Source organism: Crotalus tigris, unplaced genomic scaffold (genome assembly GCF_016545835.1).
Source record: "Crotalus tigris isolate CLP2741 ecotype Arizona unplaced genomic scaffold, ASM1654583v1 scf7180000024302.2721777, whole genome shotgun sequence".
In the NCBI taxonomy this organism is placed as follows: Eukaryota; Metazoa; Chordata; class Lepidosauria; order Squamata; family Viperidae; genus Crotalus; species Crotalus tigris.
Genome location: NW_024100474.1, coordinates 1320685 through 1341218, shown reverse-complemented (window position 1 = coordinate 1341218; position 20534 = coordinate 1320685). Strand labels below are relative to the sequence as shown.

At 43.0% G+C, this 20534-nt stretch overlaps 1 protein-coding gene across 1 annotated transcript in view; it reads left to right on the top strand.

The window, feature by feature from the left end:
• The window catches only part of LOC120299565 (cullin-9-like), a 60167-nt gene that overhangs the window by 13486 nt on the left and 26147 nt on the right, over positions 1-20534 (top strand). The window contains exons 6-17 of the mRNA XM_039324481.1: positions 463-653; positions 1529-1901; positions 2104-2296; positions 4144-4351; positions 12142-12335; positions 12689-12897; positions 13946-14183; positions 15572-15677; positions 17190-17417; positions 17828-17918; positions 18063-18234; positions 18872-18977. Coding sequence (XP_039180415.1) covers positions 463-653; positions 1529-1901; positions 2104-2296; positions 4144-4351; positions 12142-12335; positions 12689-12897; positions 13946-14183; positions 15572-15677; positions 17190-17417; positions 17828-17918; positions 18063-18234; positions 18872-18977 — 2309 coding nt within the window. The remainder of the gene's footprint in view (positions 1-462; positions 654-1528; positions 1902-2103; positions 2297-4143; positions 4352-12141; positions 12336-12688; positions 12898-13945; positions 14184-15571; positions 15678-17189; positions 17418-17827; positions 17919-18062; positions 18235-18871; positions 18978-20534) is intronic.

The window sequence follows — 20534 nt, the reverse complement described above, 5'->3', positions numbered from 1 at the left end:
GGAGGCTGGGAGCCACAGGAGAAGGCTCAAAGAGCCGCATGCAGCTCCAGAGCTGCGGGTTGCCAACCCATGCCCTATGGCAAGACAGGCACTAAATAAATGTAACAAATAAATATCAGGATTGAGCATATTCTTTTCTGTAGAATTCTAGAGTGCCTACAAATGAGAAGTTCCTGAGGAAGAATCTTGTTAACAAATTAGTTGGAAATCTTCATTCTTTCTTCCCTGATATATCTTATGCTCCCTCCAAATTTTCTCTGATGAGTTGGACGACCATCTTGAGTGATGGAAATGTTGGTACTGGGGACTGGAAAGGAGAAGGGGGAATAGCAGATATCACCCCTCCTCTTTGTAGGGATGGGAACTATTCCGAATCTTATCTTGTTTTCTTAAGCTATATGCAAGTGACAGTCAAGTTTCTGAATTCAAAAATTTGTTTTTGCTTTCTTTCTCTCTCTGCAGCTACTCAGACATTTTACTGCAAACCCCTTGGAGGACTTTACTGCCTGCCATACTTAGTGGATCAACTAAATGAGAATTCTGGAATGTTGAGCCGGGCTGAATGGTGGGAACTACTTTTTTTCATTAAAAAGCTAGAGCAACATGAACAACAGGAAATAATTCGGTCCATCCAGGAGAATCATGAGGAACAGGTAAATAGAACAAATTTAACTTGGGAGGAAGAAAACAGGACGAAACAGGCATCTGGTTAGGAAAAACTGAACTGTAGTGGCGCAGTGGTTAGAATGCAGTATTGTCGGCTAACTCACTGCTCACTCCAGGAATTCAATTCTCGCGGGCTCAAGGTTGACTCAGTCTTTCCATCCTTCCGAGGTCGGTAAAAGGAGGACCCAGATTGTTGGGGGCAATATGCTGATTCTATAAACCACTTAGAGAGGGCTGTAAAGCACTGTGAAGCAGTATATAAGTCTAAGTACTATTGCTATCTGATTAGGAAAAATGCAGTGGCACCTCCAACAATTCCTGTTTCTTCCAGAATTAAGACATGTGAACTGACAGCCAGGAAGAGCAGCTCCTGTGTTCTTTTCCTAATAAAGACATAAACAACAGTGACTTGTTTGTCCCCCCTACCCATATAATTTAGAATTGTACTGTTGAAAGTTAGAATCAGAATAGCCAAATTCCCATGGTATGATTTTGCAAATTAAGAATCAGAATGCACTGTTTTACAAGGGAGGGGGGGTTAAGTGTAAGAATGGTAATCCCTTACTTTCTTATCACTACCATGTCCTGCCACAACCATTCTAATTAATGAAAGTTAAAAACAGTCTGAAAACATTTTTCCATATTCTTTCCAGTGATTCTTATATATTGGATCCCATGATTCCACATAGGGTCAAGAAGCTTAAATACAGCCTCCAACTGCTCAAAATGTGTCCTTTTCTGCCCTAGTATATGGATGTCCATTGGATAAGCAGGCTCTTTTATCCTCTTACAGCTGTGATTGGATTTGAGAAGCACTATGTATATAGACTTCTGATTACTGAATTGTCTTTTGCATTTTAAGCTGTCGGAACTAGATGAAGAGGGCCTGATTCAGCTATCAATATCAGTAGAATTGGCTCGGAAACTTTTGCCACTCTTGAGCAAGTACTGTCAGGGCTGCACCCAAAATGACCTCCAGAATTCCCACATCTATATCAAATATACCCTCAACAAGGGAAGTACAGAGCAAGGTTGCCAAAATGTGGAGATGACTTCTGCAAAAAATAATGGCTTTTCTGAAGCCATGGTTTCCCAAAAACCAAAGGAGTCACTTTCTGCTGAAATGTCTTCTCCGGTGCTGTCCACAACAGAGAAGACTGACACACAGTTGATTAATAAACTTCTTCATGTAGAAGGACTTTTCTTTCCAGACTTACCAGATGAAAAAGCCAAAGGTAAATGCCCCTGAAATATGTATTTAAGCTCATTTCAGTCAAATAATTGCAGGAAAGGGGGGGTGCAGTTGAAAAAAAATCAAACTAGTTTGGTGCATGTATAGCTGTTGTGGAAAATAAAGAATAAAAGTATAACAAAAATTTCATAATTGGGTAGTTGCCAAGAGACTATTTTACTGATCTGTCCTTTGTTATTGATCAGCTTTCTTCAGTGGGAAGGTGTCTGGAAAAAGGAACTCCTTGGAGAAGCTTGCAGATGTTGTAGATATAATACAGAAATCTAGTTCTGAGGTTGCACTTCAGGTGGCTGGACTGAGATTCATAATCAAGATCTTGGAAGATGAACCTGGTCAAGAAAGACAAATTATTAAAGTAGAAAGTGGACCCTCAATCAGGTCAGTAGGCCTGTATTTCATTATAAACTGTCTTTAGTTGAATTATCTATAGTTCCATGGTATTAAGTTTGCTTTCTTTTAACACAGTCATTCTACTTCCGTTTGAAGATCTTTGTAGTTTGTGATTTTCTCCAGTTCTTTTTCTTCTATTCTGTTGTCTCCAGGTACATCTCTTTCTGCTATCCATATCTTTTTGTCTTTTTTATCGACACTTGTTAAGTCTGGGGTGCTATGTGGTAGATGTTTGTCTACGTGAATTCTAGGGTCCCACAGAACTAGTGTCTTCATTTTCTATTATGTTATCCATTTTGTGGTCTCATCAGTTCTTGCTTGCAGGCAAATGATATTTCTTGCAGATCTTTCAATGCACAATTGTTGCTATATTGTCATATTGTTGATTATAATTAGTTTGTGCGATCTTCTAGAACAGTGGTTCTCAACCTGTGGGTCGGGACCCCATTTGGGGTCGAATGACCATTTCACGGGGGTCACCAAACCATGCTGTCCGCCATTTTTTCCCTTTTCCCTAGCTGTCCTACTCCCTCTTATTGGTGGCCACACCCACTTGGGGGTCGCCACAACATGGGGAACTGTATTATGGGGTCACGGCATTAGAAAGGTTGAGAATCACTGTTCTAGCAGAAGATAACTAGGTGGTCCACTGTTTCTTCAGCTTCCTTGCATAGGCAGCATTTGCTGCCTGTTGCTATCTTCTCAATTCTGGTTTTGTATACATTATTATTATGGTTGGTTGCACAGTCAGCCAAGTGTTTAGACTGGATTTGGCATTTATTAGTGTTACTATTATTACTGTTAAATGGTGTTCTGCGCTGTTGGCTTGATCACCTCTGCGCTGGATCCTGGTCCCACCCAGATCATGAAAATGGGAAGGACTGCAGTTGCAGAGAATCCCAGGGGAAACAAATAATTTAGATCATTTTAGTTTGATTTCAGGCTGGGATGACATCCTAGTTGCTCTTGTAGTTGGCCTGTGGCAGAGCTAGAATGGAAGAGGTGCATCTATTCTTTGTGCTTGATACTTTCAGTAACTGAGAATGTGTTTATCATGGTATCCTTTTGAATTAACTGCAGGGTTTCCTTCCTTCCTTCCTTCCTTCCTTCCTTCCTTCCTTCCTTCCTTCCTCCCTCCCTTCCTTCCTCCCTCCCTCCCTCCCTCCCTCCAATCTGGGAGAGGGGTGTCTTTCTTTAACTCTCCCATCTGTAGGTGCTACACGGCTCAACTTTCTATCCTTTTGTCTCTAGTCCCTTAAACATTTACATGGAATTAGTGTGTGAAGTCATCCACTGGTTTGGTGTTTAGTACTGATGATACCCAACTATATTTTTTGATCCCAGGCCACTCAAGTGATGCTGTCAAAGTCCTGTCCCAGTGCCTGGCGGCTGTTCAAGCTTAAATGGGAAGGATCTTCTTTGAACAAGACTGAATGGCTGTATGTTTTGGGATAACTTGCTTCTAGAGATATATATCACCTTTGGATAGGGTTGCTTTTTCCCATTCAAGTGTAGTGCCTTGAAGTTTCCTTGGTTTCACATTCCTATCTGTTTTAACAAGCATGTGCATTGATATTGTATATACGCTCCTTGACAGTTGTATATATAGTTATATATTTCTGTCTCTTTGACAAAAATATATCTTTGTAGTATTCTGAATTTGCAGTGGCCTTCTCTCTATTGAGCTCCACTCCAGCTTTTCAGGTTTTTATCTGGTCCTCTAGTAACCATTTTATTTTCCTTAGGAAAAACTAGAGGGAGCATCTGGGACTTTATTTGCTCAGCCACTTATAAAGATACAGCTATAGATTAAAATGCTTCTTTGTGCTCCTCAGAGAGAAGATTGTGAAGATGCTGGTGGAGCTGCTCAGCAACCAGCTGAAGGAGAAACTACTGATGGTGACTGCATTACATCTGCTGTATGTGTTAATGGCAAAGTACGATTGGCGAATTCTTTTTGCCACGGAAGGCGGGGTGCGTGCTGTGCTGGGCTGCATGCAGGAGTATTCCACTTCAGCATTGGTACAGCTGGCTGGCTTGGCAGTAAGTTGAATATACAAATAACAGAAGTTGATGTTAGAAATTTGATGTATTTGTGTGTTTTAGAAGAATTTTATAGGTTCTGCACAGTTAACTCTTAATGGAAATAAAGTATATATTAAGTAATTAGTAATAGTTAATACATTAAAGTACGAGAGCAAATAAATATGCTCAGAAATTAGATCTATGCAAGAATGTTTTTCAGAAAAATTCTTAACATTTATCATATTTTTATATAATTATCATGTTCTGTATTAATAACGTGATAATATGTTTTAATCCCACATAAATGTAACTCTCAACGTGAAATTCAGTTGTTTGAATTGGCTTTCAGTCTAATGGATGGCTCTCCCAGTAAGTGATTACTGGGGCACAGAAGTGAGTCAAACTTCTTCTTCAGCGTGAGGAGAAAACACCTGGAAGCAGCATAGGAGTAAATTAACTTCAGACTTTCCAAGGACCTAAAAATAACAAGCAAAACCAATAATTCACTATTAAAAGGAAGCCTATGGATAACCAGAAATGGACAATGATATAAAAGAATAAGAAAATAAAGCATACTTGGGGAATTCTTTCCAAAACAGTGGAGACTTAAACCTTAAATATAAGAAAATGAAAGAAGTCAATATGCTTGAATAGTGAAGAGCTATTGTTTTTATAAGGTTGAAAAAGAATTCTTTATAATAATTTTATTAACGATTACATTGTACAGATAAAATTAATGCAAAGTATAATTTTTTAAAAAAGTATGAAGAGAAAAGAGAAAGAAAAAAGTAACTTTCTTCTTTGTCTCAGCAAATATAAACAACTTTAGCAACTTGTCACTATCTCTTAAAATACAACATTCTCCAGCACTGGAGATGTAGAATCCACCAATGGGTTTAGACTGTGTTCCTGCCCAATCAGATCAAGTCAGCCAAACTTGCCACGCCTATCCTGGGTTAGGAGTCCCAGTCTCGACTTGATCTTGCCCAAGACAGATGTAGCATGTTGGCTGTTAGGCAGGTACAGTTTCCATTGGTGGATTCTTTCTTTATTTTCTATTCTCTTCAGTCTTCTGAGACAGTGCTGTATTCAGCACTGTTTCTTTCCCTCTCAGTTGGCTGAAGAACCTTTTGCCTTTAACTAGGAACGGAGGTTTTCGTTCCTCCCCCCCCCCACTTCCAACCATAAAGGCTTGAGGCTGAGGGGATTTGCTTCCCCTCTGCAACATAGCCCACTTTCTCCTCTTGGGCAGCACTGGACTCAGTGCTGCTCCTTAGCCGTCCACAGTTCCCCATTGCCTGGACAAGGAGGCTTACCTTTTTTCCAGCCTTTCTTCGGATCGGAGCTTGCAGCTGCAGCTCCGTTGGTGGGGGGGCAGAATGCGTGCGCAGGCCCCAGACGGCTGTTTGGAGTCAGAGCACGTTCTAAAGCTCCATTTTTCGTCTTGGAAGGCTGCTTTGTTTATTGCTCTCTTCTGAGTTGCGGCTGCAAATCAATACCCCAGCCTTCCCCGACCTACAAGATCGTCGGGGGAGCTCGAAGGTGGGAGGGGGTGCCGGTAGCAATACCCCCAGGCCTCGTGCGGCCGCCATTTTGAGTGTGGTGGCCATTTTGGTTATGGCTGCCATTTTGAGTGGCAGCCATTTTGGTTGTGGCCTCCATTTTGAATGGTGGCCGTTTTGAGTGGTGGCAGCCTTTTTTAGTGTGGCAGCCATTTTGAGCTGCCATTTCGAGGGTAGCAGCCTTATTGAGTTGGCCGCCCTTGTGTGTCCCTTACTGGGACTGGGTCTTTCTTCAGGCCGCCATCTTGGGGCCTGCTCTGAGCCCTTTTCTTCCTGCAGCCACCACACAGGGATCTTGCACGGCTCTGTTGCCTCAGAACAGGCCTGCGAGACTCCACAGACCTACTTCTTTCAACTGTTCTAAATACAACCTTATCTGGCTAATCAGTGGTGTCTCCACACCTGGTCACCTAGAGGCAGGCAGCGACTGCTGTGTATTACACAGGGACTTCATCATCCCACAGCCCAGGCTCTGTGCTCATTGGGTTGCCACTCCTCACAGCTGGCCGGCAGCACAGCTGGCCACGCGTCCGGTCTATCAATTTCAGCCTGGTGACCAGGGGGCAGGGTGAACAGTGTACCTCTTGCCCTTCTCTTTTTCCTCTGCGGGGTCTGGATACCAGGGTATCCTATCGTGCACCTGAGTCTATCCATTCCGTCCTCCCACATCCGCGGTGTCTGGATACCAGGGGTACCCTATCGTGCACCTGAGTCTATCCATTCCTTCCTCCCGCATCTGCGGTGTCTGGATACCAGGAGTACCCTATTGTGCACCTGTGTTTATCCATGAGTATGGAGGATACCAGGAATCCCACAAGAGACATCTCACTGTCTTCATCGGCTCCAAAATGGCGCAAATCCTCCAATCAGGAAGCCGCCTGCAAGATCTCGGCCAACGCCAGGGCTAGATCTGTGGCTAAAGTCTCTAAAAGTGCGGAGAAGCAGGCCAGCAGGAGACACTAGGCCAGCGGTTCTCAACCTGTGGGTCAGGACCCCATTTGGGGTCGAATGACCATTTCACGGGGGTCGCCAAACAATGCAGTCCGCCATTTTTTTCCCCCTTTTCCTCAGCTGTGCTACTCCCTTTTATTCTATTGGCTTTTGAAAGCCAATAGAATAGACTCTCTTGAATAGAGTCTAATTCTATCGGCTTTCAAAAGCCAATAGGATTTGTCCAGGCTGTCTCTGCCCTGCTGAGCCCGCCAAAAGTCCCATTCTGCAAACGGTGCTGCACCAGTTGAGTAGTCCTCGACTTACGGCCGGTTGAGTAGTCCTCGACTTACGACCGGTTGGGGGTCGCGGCATTAAAAAGGTTGAGAACCACTGCGCTAGGCCCTTGAGAAGGAGTTCTCTAAGGCTCAAAAGCAAGCCAGAATCGAGGCTACTCAAGCCCAAGGGCCCCCCTTTGATTTGCCCCTGGGTCCCTCCACCTCTACCCAGGGAGTCTGGTCAACAGGGGAACTTATTTCATCTCCGATGCCTTGTGATCCTCAGCCTTCTGCTTCTCGGTCCCAGCTCTCGGCCCTGGAAGCCACCTTCACCCCTACTGCGGCTGGGCTCAGGGAAGCTGAATAGCTCTCTTTTCCCATGGAAGATCGTCTACAACAATTGATTGGGGCCAGGGCACAAACACCCAGGGCGGATTCGCACATTTCTCCCCCCCCCCCGACCCATTGGTTGGATTCAGTGGCTTACCACACGCCTTCCTCACCGTCTCAGTCATCGTATTCAGATGCCTCATCTCCTCGTGAGTATGATGCTGAACTGGAGGTTCCTTGGTCGGATGAGGAGGAATCTTCCCCAGAATTACCGTCGTCTGGCGGTCTGTTTAACCCTTCCTTTTTTCTTCCCCTGCTCCGTAAGGCCAGCTCTACAGCTCACATGAGACCTGATCGCTCAGCCTCAGCAACCACTCCCACACCTGACTCGGAGACAGACCCGGTCTTCACCGAACCGGTAACGACCCAGCACCGTATACCATGTCCGCCCATGTTCCTAAACACGGTCCGGAAACAGTGGGCCTCCCCGGGCACATTCCCTCTCCCCAGCGGCAATGAAAAAAAGCTATTCAATGTAGCCCAAGATCTCTCTGATACCCTGGAAGTACCTGTGGTGGATGAACCCTTAGGTCCCCTGGTATCCCCCACTGCCATTTCTGGCGATATATCTGAGGCTCTCAAGGCAGAGGACCGTAGATGGGAGCTCACGTTCTGCAGGACCCATCAAGCTGCGGCGTGGGCTATCAGAGCATCTACCTCTGCATCCTTCTTCAATAGGTCTGCTTTCCTCTGGCTTAGACAGCTTCAGGCCAGGATTCTGGCGGAGGATATCCGCACGCATCAGGATTTGAGCAAGCTGGTGGTGGCTGCGGAATATTCTTCCAATGCCACACTGCAGGCTGCCAGATTCTCCTCCAGGGCCATGGCATCCAATGTCACTGCACGCCGCATGCTTTAGTTGGAGCAATGGCAGGCTGATGCCAAATCCAAATGGCGCTTATCAGCAGCCCCTTATCAGGGAGGGAAGCTGTTCGGGGAGGCTCTTGATCCCTTTTTCACTGAGAACAAGGACAAGCGTAAGGTCCTTAACCACCTCATTAAGCGCCCCGACAAACGGGCCACCCCTTTCACTCGGAGACCAGTCGTTTCGAACAGGAGCTAAGTCCAACTATTCTAATCCCAACCGCTTCTTTCCTGTCAGGCAGGACAGACAGCCTGACAGTCTGTTTTCTAGACCCAGGCAGCAGTTTCAGAGCAAGCAGCCCTTTCGAGGGAGCGGCCGCCCATTCGTACCCTGGGCCAGGCTCCACTCCAGGATCCTCCAGTGGTTCCTCCTCCCCTTCCAGAGACTGAACATCAGTTCATCCAATTGAAGGATGAGAGTCTACAAGTCTTACGCTCCCTCCAGTGGTGGTTCTCGTCGGCCATGCTCAAGGGGTCCTACTTCAAGGAACCCGACTGGCTCATCCTGACGACCGACGCCAGCCTGTTCAGCTGGGGAGCACATCTTTGTTCACAGTGGGTTCAAGGCCAATGATCTCGCTCCGACCTTCGGGACAATATCAACTGGCTGGAGCTCAGGGCCGTACACCTGGCTCTCAGTCACTTCTGCAGCACGCTGGCAAGACGTCACGTATTGATCCTCACGGACAACGTAGCGGCAAAGGCCCATGTGAACCGGCAAGGGGGCACCCGATCCTGTGCACTCTTGACTGAGGCCCTTCTGCTGGGCTCCTGGGCAGAGACCAACCTTGCCTCCATCGAGGCCGACCACATTTTCAGGGGAGGCGAACACACAAGCAGACCTCCTGAGCAGGTCGCTATAGACCATTCGGAATGGCGTCTACATCCGAGCATATTCAAGGAGATCTCCCAACGCTTCGGATTGCCAGTGCTGGCTGGACCTCTTTGCCTCCCCAACCAACGCTCACTTACTGAGGTTCTTCTCCCGTTTCCCATCTCTGGGGGCAGAACAGACAGATGCCCTTCAGAGCCCATGGCCGGAGGGACTACTTTATGCCTTTCCCCCTCTCCCTCTGTTGCCGGCGGTCATCTGCAAACTCCTGTGGGAGAGGGCGGAGATTCTTCTAGTGGCCCCGTACTGGCCACGAAGACCATGGTTCGCCGACCTGGTGAACCTTTCCACAGTGGCTCCATGGAGAATTCCCCCAGACTGGATCTCACTCAGCCAAGGGACCCTGCTTCATCTGGATCCCCAATGGCTCCAGTTAGCCGTCTGGCATTTGAGCGCAGAGTCCTATCCCAGGAGTCCTGCTCGCCAGGCGTCATTGCCGTGATCCAGGCCTCCCGTCGGCCCTCTACCAACCGTATTTACGAGGCTACATGGAGGATTTTTTGTTTGTGGTGCACGTCCCATCACTTAGCTATTTCGGCCTTAACAGTTCCTAAGATACTAGATTATCTTCTGGAGGGTCTGGAGAGGGGCTTGGCTCCGAATACGTTATGCAGGCAAGTGGCAGCTCTTTCCACTCTTTTTACCTGTGACAATGCGGTATCCCTTAGTCAACATTCATTGATTCGCTCATTCATTAAAGGTGCCACAAACACCAAGCCCCCTGTAGTGCATAGGTACCCCTCTTGGGAACTGCTGCGGGTTCTCTGGGCTCTCACCAACCCGCCCTTTGAACCTCCCAGGACGTGTGACATGCGGTACTTATCACACAAGGTCACCTTCCTGGTGGCAATTACTTCTGCGCGGCGGATATTGGAATTAGCGGCACTTTCTACCAGGGGTGACCTATGCATCTTTCACCGGGACCGTGTGGTCCTTCGTCTAGACCCTTCCTTTCTTCCTAAAGTCAATTCTCTATTCCACAGGGCTCAGGAAATCATGCTTCCAGTTTTCTGCCCTAATCCATCACACACTCTGGAATGGCAATGGCACTTTCTGGACGTGCGCAGAGCACTCCGGTACTACATTTCACGGACTGCGGTCTTTCGCAATTCGGAAGCCCTCTTCGTTTCTTTCCATCCTTCTTCCAAGGGTCGGAAGGTATCCTCCTCCACGATCGGCAGCTGGATCAGGGCGTGTATTGCGGAGGCGTACCAGTCTGAGTCATTGCCGGTTCCACGTCGTGTCACAGCCCACTCAACCCACAGTGCGGCTACTTCTGTGGCTTGGGCTACTCAAGAATCCATCGAGGATGTTTGTAGGGCGTCCACGTGGTCTTCACCATCGCCCTTTATATGCCATTATAAGATCGATAGGTTTTCCTTGGCGGAGGCTTCCTTTGGCAGGAGGGTTCTCCAACAGGTCGTGCCTCGAGGTATCACACCGGACCAGCCTGCTTCCTTCCCTCAGGGACAGTAGGCTTTGGTATGTCCCATTGGTGGATTCTACATCTCCTGTGCTGGAGAAGGGGCGTTGTCTTACCTGAACGCCTTTTCTGAGCACGGAGATGTAGAATCCACTCCCACCCTTGCAGCTCCATTAGGCCTAGGGTTAGTTTTATGAGCCAACACATCTTGCTGTCAGTCAATGGCTTCGCCTGCGTCGAGACTGGGACTCCTAACCCAGGATAGGTGTGGCAAGTTTGGCTGACTTGATCTGATTGGGCAGGAACACAGTCTAAACCCATTGGTGGATTCTACATCTCCGTGCTGAGAAAAGGTGTTCAGATAAGACAACACCCCATCTCTTCCATCCCATAATTCACGTCATTCTCTTAAACAAATCTTTAAAACCTCATTATCTATCTTAATCAGCAAAAGTCCATTAGGAGTTACCAGAAATACCAATCTAACCCACCTGAATTCCATCCTTGTGTGTCCATTGTTAACAAATATCCCCTCTGAAACAAGATTTTGCTCCATTCTGCATTATCAGATTGATAACAATAAAAGAGAGTATTTGTAGCTCAGGGTTGAAATGAGGGGTCCTTGGTGCTCTCTGAACTTGGTTGTTTTCTTACGGCCTAGTTGTTACCTAGTTTGAGTAATGAAATGTCTGCAAGAAAACAACCAAAGAGAGCACCAAAGATCCCTTATTACCAGACTGAAGTATTCTTCCCCTTTAATTATAATACTTATTTCCTTCTGGTGCTCTCTAGTATCCATTCTTCAAAATCCCACCTTATCATGTTTTTCTTCTGGATGTAAAAACATGGATAGTTTTCCTTGGGAAGGATTATTATATTTAATTTCAAAAGATTATTAAATTCATCTGCTGCCCATAGCAGCTTTTACTGAGATGGGCAGATTCATGAATGAATGAATCTGGATCCTTAGTCCATTTATAACTTTCTAAAGGCAGCATTCTAATCTCCCTTTTAGTATTAATTCTGAAGAAATTAAGTCTTTAAGCTCATATTTAAAACTTCTTTTCTGAAAGATTGAAGGAAATTGACTCCGTGATAAAGAAATGAGGATCAGCTGAACCTTCTGTTCTTAAAGGCTACATTATTAGTTTTGATGGAATCCCTGATTTCTTGCCATTCAACTCACAAGCACAACAGTTAGTTCCTGCCACCTACCAATGAGGAGCTACTGTCCAGAATATGTCTGGGTGATCTCACAATCTATCCTGAGAGAATTCATGGTCCCAGATTCAACATCTAGCCAACAATTTTAGCTGTAATGTTGTCCCTGCTTCTTCAGAAATGTCTTCAGGTCACTTTGTTCTCACCAAAACTCCAAGTTGAACAACAGTTCAAACAGCTGAAGTATAAAGTGGTTGCTGATCAGTTACTTATTTCTGATCTTCTTTTTTCTGTTTTTGTTTTTCTAGGCATTGAAAGTATTGGTGGGTGCTGGGAATTGCGAGCTGCTTGGTACCAGTGGGAAATCATACCCTCTGAATCATTCAGATGCTCAGATGATGCGGGAAATTTTTGCCAGCATTGGTTCTGCTTCCAGCAAAGAATCTGATAATTTACTATGTATAATTTGTACTGCTATTGAGAAGATGTTGGCTACACCTGGGTAAGATGAAAATTAAATCTTGACAAAATAAAGGAGCATAACTAAATTTAAGGAATTTACATTAAACAAGGATAAGGAGAGGATATTGAGAATTCACTTTTTTTTTCTCTTGTGAGGAGAATTTGGTTGATGTCTTATTTTGATAAGTTTTCTGTCCTCTACTTTGAGATTGGAGGCAATCTGACACTTATTAATAGTATTACTGCTTATTTCAAAACACATAATCATGTCTTAGAACTGAATAGCATTATTAATTGTTTAGTGTTGGAATATTATCCATTCCAATAATTTTTCCTTCCACATTCTCCAGCATTACCTCAGTTGCTTATGCCAACCATTCCTCCTTTCCTTAGCACCTCATCGGCAGTACAGAATGGGCTGCTGGTATTAAACATGCTGATCAGCAATCACAAGGGCCTGGCAGAACAGTTGGGAAGCTGTGCCCTCCGGTCGGTCCTACAGAGTTGTTGCCAAACAGGCCAGAGCTCCAATGAGATGCTAGCTCGAATAGTACTCAATCGTTTGGCTGAGCATAAATTGCCATTGGGCCAGGAGAACGCAGGTACAGATTACCTTTAAGTTCACAGTTGCTTACCTTTACCCTTTTGGCATTTTACTTCGTAAATGTGTAATGGCTTGTTTTATTTCCATTAGGCTTTGTGTAAGGACCTACCTCAGCTAAGCCACTCAAGAAAGCAGAACTCTTGAAACAGGCATTGTCTCAAAAGGAATTTTTATTAAGGGCTAGTGACAGCAGGGAATCAAGGCAAGATCTGAGAGAAAAACCCATGAAGCAATACATTAAAAGCAACATTCCCTCCCCTCCAGCGTTCATTTGAATCCCAGCCAATCCACAGCTGGCATGGTGTTTTTGGTAGCTGGTCTCGGAGGACTCCTCAAGGTCTTTCTCACTTTCAATTTCTTCTGGCTCCAAGAACAAACCATCTCTCAGATAAGGGAGAGACATTCCATCCACTGGGGCAGGGGTTGGCAACCTTGGCTCTTTTATGACTCGTGGACGTCAACTCTGGCTCTTTTATGACTCGTGGACGACAACTCCTAAGTTGAATTCCTAAGCCAGCTAAAAGAGCCAAGGTTGCCTACCCCTGCCCTGGGGGAGGGCATCATAGCAGACAGTCCAAAGCAATCCTAAAAGCTCCCTCCTCCCAACAAAATGGCAGGCCACAAAGAAAGGCTACAGAAAGGTAGAAAATAAGCGTAAGCTTAAAATACATTTCTTTGGGGACCTGACACTTTGCTTCATAGAATGCCCTGTTTTGAAGACCTAATAAAGTTTACTTCTCCTTTATGTTGGAAAGGATTGCCCAAGCATGCAGTCATTTTCTTATTCTTCTATATCACTGTGTCTTTCTAATTATCCATAGGCTTCCTTTTAATAGCAAATCACAGGAGATGATTTTCACTTGCTATTTTTTAGTTCTTGGAAGGTCCAAAATTAACTATCCCCATGCTGCTGGAGAAGATGCTCTACCTCATGGCCGCTTATGGAAGGCATGATTAGCAGCTGTTTTTTTTTCTCCATAACCTATTTCAGGAAATTCTGTTTTGACATAGAGAGATCTTCTCCTTCTTTCCCCTTTTCTGTCTAGAATCTGAAGCTTCCTTTGAGTTCAAAGACATGGATGTACCAACGCTGCTGAAAAACCTGCATGAAGCCAGCTTTTCAAAAGAAGTAGTGCTAGCACTGGAGCATTGCCTTTGTGATAAAGCTGTTTACCCTGAGAGAAATGGAGTGGACGTTTTGCCAGATCATGAGCATTTCTTGCTGCTGTTGAAAACCCTAGAACAGTTGGGAGCTGAAAAGGCTGTCCAGATGGCCATGCTGAGGTAGAATGATGATGTATTTTACCATCATGGAATGTGGAAGATAGAAGAGTATTTGGATTCAGAGAGAGTAGGGTGGTTTGAATGGTGCTTTCTTGGGTGGCAAATAAATTTTATGAATGAATTTGAAACTCTTTACCTCCATCCCCATAATTGTGCTGGGAATTCCATATTTTCAGGCCCAATGCATTTATAAATCAAGAACATGCGATAAATTTTCTTTTTCACATTCGTGCTTTTCCTACGGTATGGGAAGGGGTGGGAATAAGGGATTGAGGATAGGGTAGGGGAAGGTACAATAATGGGGTTACCCCCAACAATAATCTCATGCTTTAACAAGCAAACTATCGTCTGGGTATATATATTGAGTAAACATAGTTTATATAATACTAAACAATTATAATGAGTAAAGTTGGTTATAATCATATAATTAGAAAGTAATAAGTAAATACAATTCCTCTAGGTAGATAACCTTAATTAATAAAATATCAACTAATTCTGACTGTCGCCACTACTATTTAAAATCACTAATAATAACGCTATTAGTAAGATAGAAGATAAAGCTTAGTAAAAAAAACCCTAAAATCATATATCCTATTTAATTTCAAGCTCTTTTCTCATTCTGTCGTATTTCTAACCATTGATAAAATTTTTCCCAAGTTTTAAAATAAATTGGTGCTTTCTTAAGGTGGAGCAACTCAGTCTTCTGGATAGGTTAGCATGGAAGCTCTGAAATAGGGAATTTATCTGTAAATAATGTAACTTGCTGACCTGTATCACCACAAATCAGTCTGTACAACAAAATGACTTGGGGCTTGTGTGTGCCATAAGCTTAGGAAATGGAACACTGCAAAAAATTGTTTGAAATGGGAATACTTTATTGTTATAAATTTTGGGACACTGCACTACAACTATACGGGGCAATTCTCTTTACTCTTTTCTTTTGCTCTCTATCACTAGAGGCTTAGAATTATGGGAATTGCAAGTCCTAAAATGGCACTGAGGTGGGTGAAATTCCTGCAGCCTTTGGGACTGTATGTGAAAGAACTGAACCACAACACAGAAACAGCTTTGTGATCAAAACCATAAAAATGAATATTTGGCATTGGGCAGTACGGAAAATGTTTGTTGCTAGAGTTGGGCCTGTAGAGAATGCGATTCATCCCAAATGGTATTGGAGCACCTTAAATTGATGAGAAAAAGAATTGTATTCTTTTTGCAAAAAAAGTGTTAATGAAATACATATACAATAGAAACTTGATTTTTATTACATATTTTAAATATACAGTTATTAAAATAGTTCAGACAGTCAGCTTAAGACACTGAACTCAAGATACAATGTTGTTCTTAAATTGAATTCTGCATTTATAACAAGTACCTTCTCTTTGCAGAATTTTGAATAAATTTTTGGATATTTCCCAAGAGGATGCATTGCCCTGGCATGAGTGCATTGAGCCTTGTCTGTCCTCAATGAGTACCCACAATAATGAACGGGAGGTAAGGGATTAATTGCAACATAAATTGAAAAAGAGATTAATGAGAGAGATTTGAAGAAGGTATGAAAAATATTAGTGAGCTTGTTGACAAAATTGCAGATTCTTAATTCAAGCCAGATGTAGTTGGCAAAAAGCATTTTTCATCCCTGCTGGCAAATATATATTACTAGTATTTAAAATTTGGATTAAGTAAAATTTGGATTGAAAATCAGATAGAATTGAGTCAGGAAGTCAAAAGCATATACAAGTAGTCCTTGACTTACAACCACAATTGAGCCCATAATTTCTGTTGCTAAGTGAGACATTTGTTAAGTGAATTTTGCTCCATTTTACTATCTTTCTTGCCAGAGTTGTTAAGTGAATCACTGTAGTTTTTAAGTTAGTCACATGTTTGTTAGTGAGTCTGGCTTCCCCATTGACTTTGTTTGTCAGAAAGTGGCAAAAGGTGATCACATGACCTGGGGACTCTGCAACCGTCATAAATATGAATCAGTTGCCAAGCATCTGAATTTTGATCATAAAGATGCTGCAGTGGTTATAAATGTGTAAAATGATCATAAGTCACTTTTTTCAGTGCCGTTGTAACTTTGAATGGTCAGTAGATGAACTATTGTAAGTCAAGGACTACCTGTAGGTATATTTGCAGGTATAGAACAGGCATAGCTACGTTCCTAGCAGTCTAGCCAGAGTGATAGAGGTTTCCCATGAGATCCATAAATAGGCATTGTCTTTGCCATGAAAATTTGCTAATTTTCCAACAGTAATAATTTCTTTCCAGTTTCTACTTGAAATACTTTCAGAATGGTCAAATTAACTGGTTTATGTTCAGAACTGCTCAAATTTGATACCCTTAGGAAAAACTAAAAAAACTACTTTTCAAATAGCAGTTGATTACTGGCAAGAACTTCTTCCTACGCCTTTAAGTAGGCTCTACAGATGTTACTTGAATGTTAAATTCTTATTGTAGCACTTAGACTTATATACCGCTTCACAGTGCTTTACAGCCCTCTCCAAGCAGTTTACAGAGTCAGCCTATTGCCCCCAACAATCTGGATCCTCCTTTTACCGACCTCGGAAGGATGGAAGGCAGAGTCAACCTTGAGCCGCTCAGAACTGAACTGTAGAATTGCTGGCAGTCAGCAGAATTAGCCTGTAGTACTGCATTCTAACCACTGTGCCATCAGGTGATAGAGTGTATACCTATATTTTATGTCTTTATAAGTGGTAAGAGAAAAAAATGTAGAGATTGCACGGTACATTCCCTGATAGCATGTGACCCACAACGTGTTTTTAAAAAGTTAAATTGTCCATTGAGTTGAAATAGGTATCCTACCCCTGATACATGGGTTGATCAGGTGTTCCTGAAGATACATGAGGAAGGGTTGTAATCCCCTGGAAGATACGGCTGGTGATGAGGGATAAAAGAAAATACAGATGGAAAGGGGAACTGGTTTGTTAAAAACGATTTTTCTATACCTTTCCTGCTGAGATTTTATTACGTTTCTGTCAACAGGTTGTGCAGGAGTTCATCCGTTTCCTGCATCGTTTAGCTACCACCAACAAAGATTGTGCTGTTGTGATGTGTCGTGTAGGCACAAAGGAAGCTCTGACCAAAGCTATGGACAAGCACAACTCCAATCTGTTATTGGTGACAGAATTGCGGGACCTTGTGACTGACTGTGAGAAATATGCTAGCCTTTATAAGAAGATGACAACCAGTATACTGGCTGGTTGCATTCAGGTAACTTTGACCTTTTCTGTGTAGCTGGTTAAGGTAGCTGGCCTTAGGAACAGGTAGACAACGAGTATCAACAGACTGATCAGATAATCTGTAATAAATAAGAGCAGCCCAAACAGTCAAGAGCTAAACTTGGTCAAAAATATCTTTCTTAAGATTATGAGATTCAGTTCTCTGTTCTTGTAAAGGAATAAGCAACTTTCTGATCCTCGTATGAGTTTTGTGTGTGGGGGGGGGCTGAATATGATTCAATGCTGTATACAGATGGTGATAGGACAGAGAAGCTTAATAAATTCCGTTCAATGAAACAGCTTGCATTATAGAATCAGTAGATTTAAGAATAAAAGCTTTTCTTTAACTAAATCTTAAGTTTTATTAATGAATGTGTTCTGCTATCTACTTTGTTTATAAAGATGGTTCTGGGACAGATAGAGGAACATCGACGAAGTCACCAGCCTATTAATATCCCCTTTTTTGATGTTTTCTTGCGCAACCTTTGCCAAGGTAAATGATTTACAACACTCTTTGGAATCTAAAAATTGGAGGATTCATGCACAGATCTGCTGTAAAAGGAATAATTGTCTGTCTCTGTCTCCCTCCCTCCCTATCCCTCTCCTTCACTCTCTCTCCTCCCCCCTCCCTCCCTAGGTTCTAATGTAGAGGTGAAGGAAGACAAGTGTTGGGAGAGAATAGAAGTATCTTCTAATCCACATAGAGCCAGTAAACTGACTGACAAAAATCCAAAGACTTATTGGGAGTCTAATGGTAGCACAGGTTCCCATTACATCAATGTCTACATGCATCGTGGAGTGGTAGTCAGGTAAGTCCCAATGGACGCAATTAGCTAATTAGCTTTGAGAGTTTCTAGGCAGCAGGGTGAGAGCGAGCTTTACGATTAAATGTGAATTCAGTAGATAGTTGATCAAAGTCATGAAATTATGTGCAATAGTTATTGGGAATTCTTCATTAGGCAAAATGATAAATAAAGCAAAAGGGAGGAGAGGCAGATAAGTCTGCATTTAAATTCAGTATGGTGGATTGTGAGATTAGCAGATAGCAGATGATGAAATAATTTCTCACAATGACTTTTGAAATGAAAAAGCAAATTAAAAATGTCCTCTTCCCTTTTTTTTTTTTTTTTTTTTGCAAATTGCTCTGTTTGCAAAAATGCAATATCATACATTTAACTGTAAAATGGCCTAGTAAAGTATTGCCCTGATTTGGATTAGTTACATTTGGGTGTGTGTGTATGGATATGATTTTGTATATGTATGTCTGCATGTCAGTATTTATGTTTATATAGTAAGTTCTTTGAGAGAAAGGAATAGATTTGGAACTATTTCATGAAATATTTTTAGTTACCCAGGCAGACTTTATCTCATGCTTTAGTGAGTATGCCAGGATGCATCCAAAATCTGACACAGATACAAAGAAACCACTTTTCTTTTTTGCTGCAGACAGATGACTTTAATAGTAGCTAGTGAAGATTCCAGCTACATGCCAGCTCGGATTGTCCTGATCGGACGAGAGAACGGATCTAGCGTCACTAGTGAGCTCAATACTGTGAGTGCTTAATTTTTTTCTCTCTAAAGCCAGTCTACTTTTGGAAACCTTCAGTAAGGAAGGTTTGCTAACATACAGTCAGGGTTCATAAACCTACAAAGAATATGTGTTTGTTTTTGAGCTGTCCATCCTTGATTTGATATCCCGTTGGAAACTTGCCATTTCTCAAATTATCTATACTCCATTCTCTATACAGTTTAATTAATTTATTCTGTTGAGGGGCCACACAACTCCAAATGACTCTGGTGTCCCACAATGTAAAAGAAAGATAAAATGCAATTGCAATTAAATATAAAGCCAATAAAACATTAAGTAAAAAAATCAGATAAAGAACAAGATGATGATTCTGATCAATAACAAAAGTAATGAGGGGCTTTAGGTCTGGGAAAAAAGGTCTGGGAAAGAAGACAGGTCTTCAAGGCCCCCCAAAGTGCTTTCAGTGTAGGAGCCACTCAGATGGTAGGGGGAATTGCATTCCAGAGGGCAGCTGCCATGACGAAGGAAGTACATATGAAAGATGACACCATTTAATTGAAGGGACTTGAAGTGTTGTTGCTTTGTATCAGCCCGGTAGACACTATAGTAGGCAGAGGATCCTGGAAATAACTAGGCCCTATAACAGGTAGGGCTTTAAAGATCTTAATCAGTGCCTTGAATTACGCTTGGAAACAGAGTAGTAACCAGTGCAGCTTATAGAACAGAATTGTCACACGGACATTCCAAAGCACACCCATCCCTACCTGCACTGCTATGTTCTGGACCAATCGAAGCTTACCAAATGACCTTCAAAGGTAGCCTTCTGTAGAGTGCATTGCAGTAATCATGCTATGAGATGACTAAGCCATTAGTAATTATTTGAAGGGCCTTCCTATCCAGGAAAAGGAACATTTGGCACACTACATGAAATTGTGCAAAGATATTTTGGCCACAGATACCAACTTCTCACTAAACAGGAGTGTGAGTTCAAGAAATCAAAATTAGGAGGTTGAGGACATCAACAAATACAGCCACTCAGTCTTGGTAGGATTGATCTAAAGTTGGTTTTTCCCAATTCAGGCCACATATCTTCCTGGCACGAGGACAGGATTTTGACACTTTCATTTGGCTAGGCTGGGCTGATGAAACCAAACCCCAAATTGGGAGCATTCTCATGTTAATGTTGAGAGGGGACAGGGCACTGAACCCTGAGGTATCCCATATAGGAGAGGCCTAGCAAGTGACCTCCCCCACTCCCCATGACTGGATCCAGCTCCATTTAATTTTAAGGAGCAGCACTTATTGTGAACCTTGGAAGCTGTTCTATGAGAACCCATGTCTCATTAAGAACCTATTTATCCATGTGTACAAGCAACTTTTATGATTCATTCTAAGGACCTCCAAACCATATTTTGTTTCCTCAAATTACACAATTTAAATTTTGTATAAAAAATATGTTCGGACATAATTTGATATAATGTTGCTCTCTGCCTCTTATCCTATCAAACAGACCAAGTTGCCAAATATTGAGTGAAAACATTTGTCTGGCTTCTTATTGCTATATTGACCAGCGGTGGCACT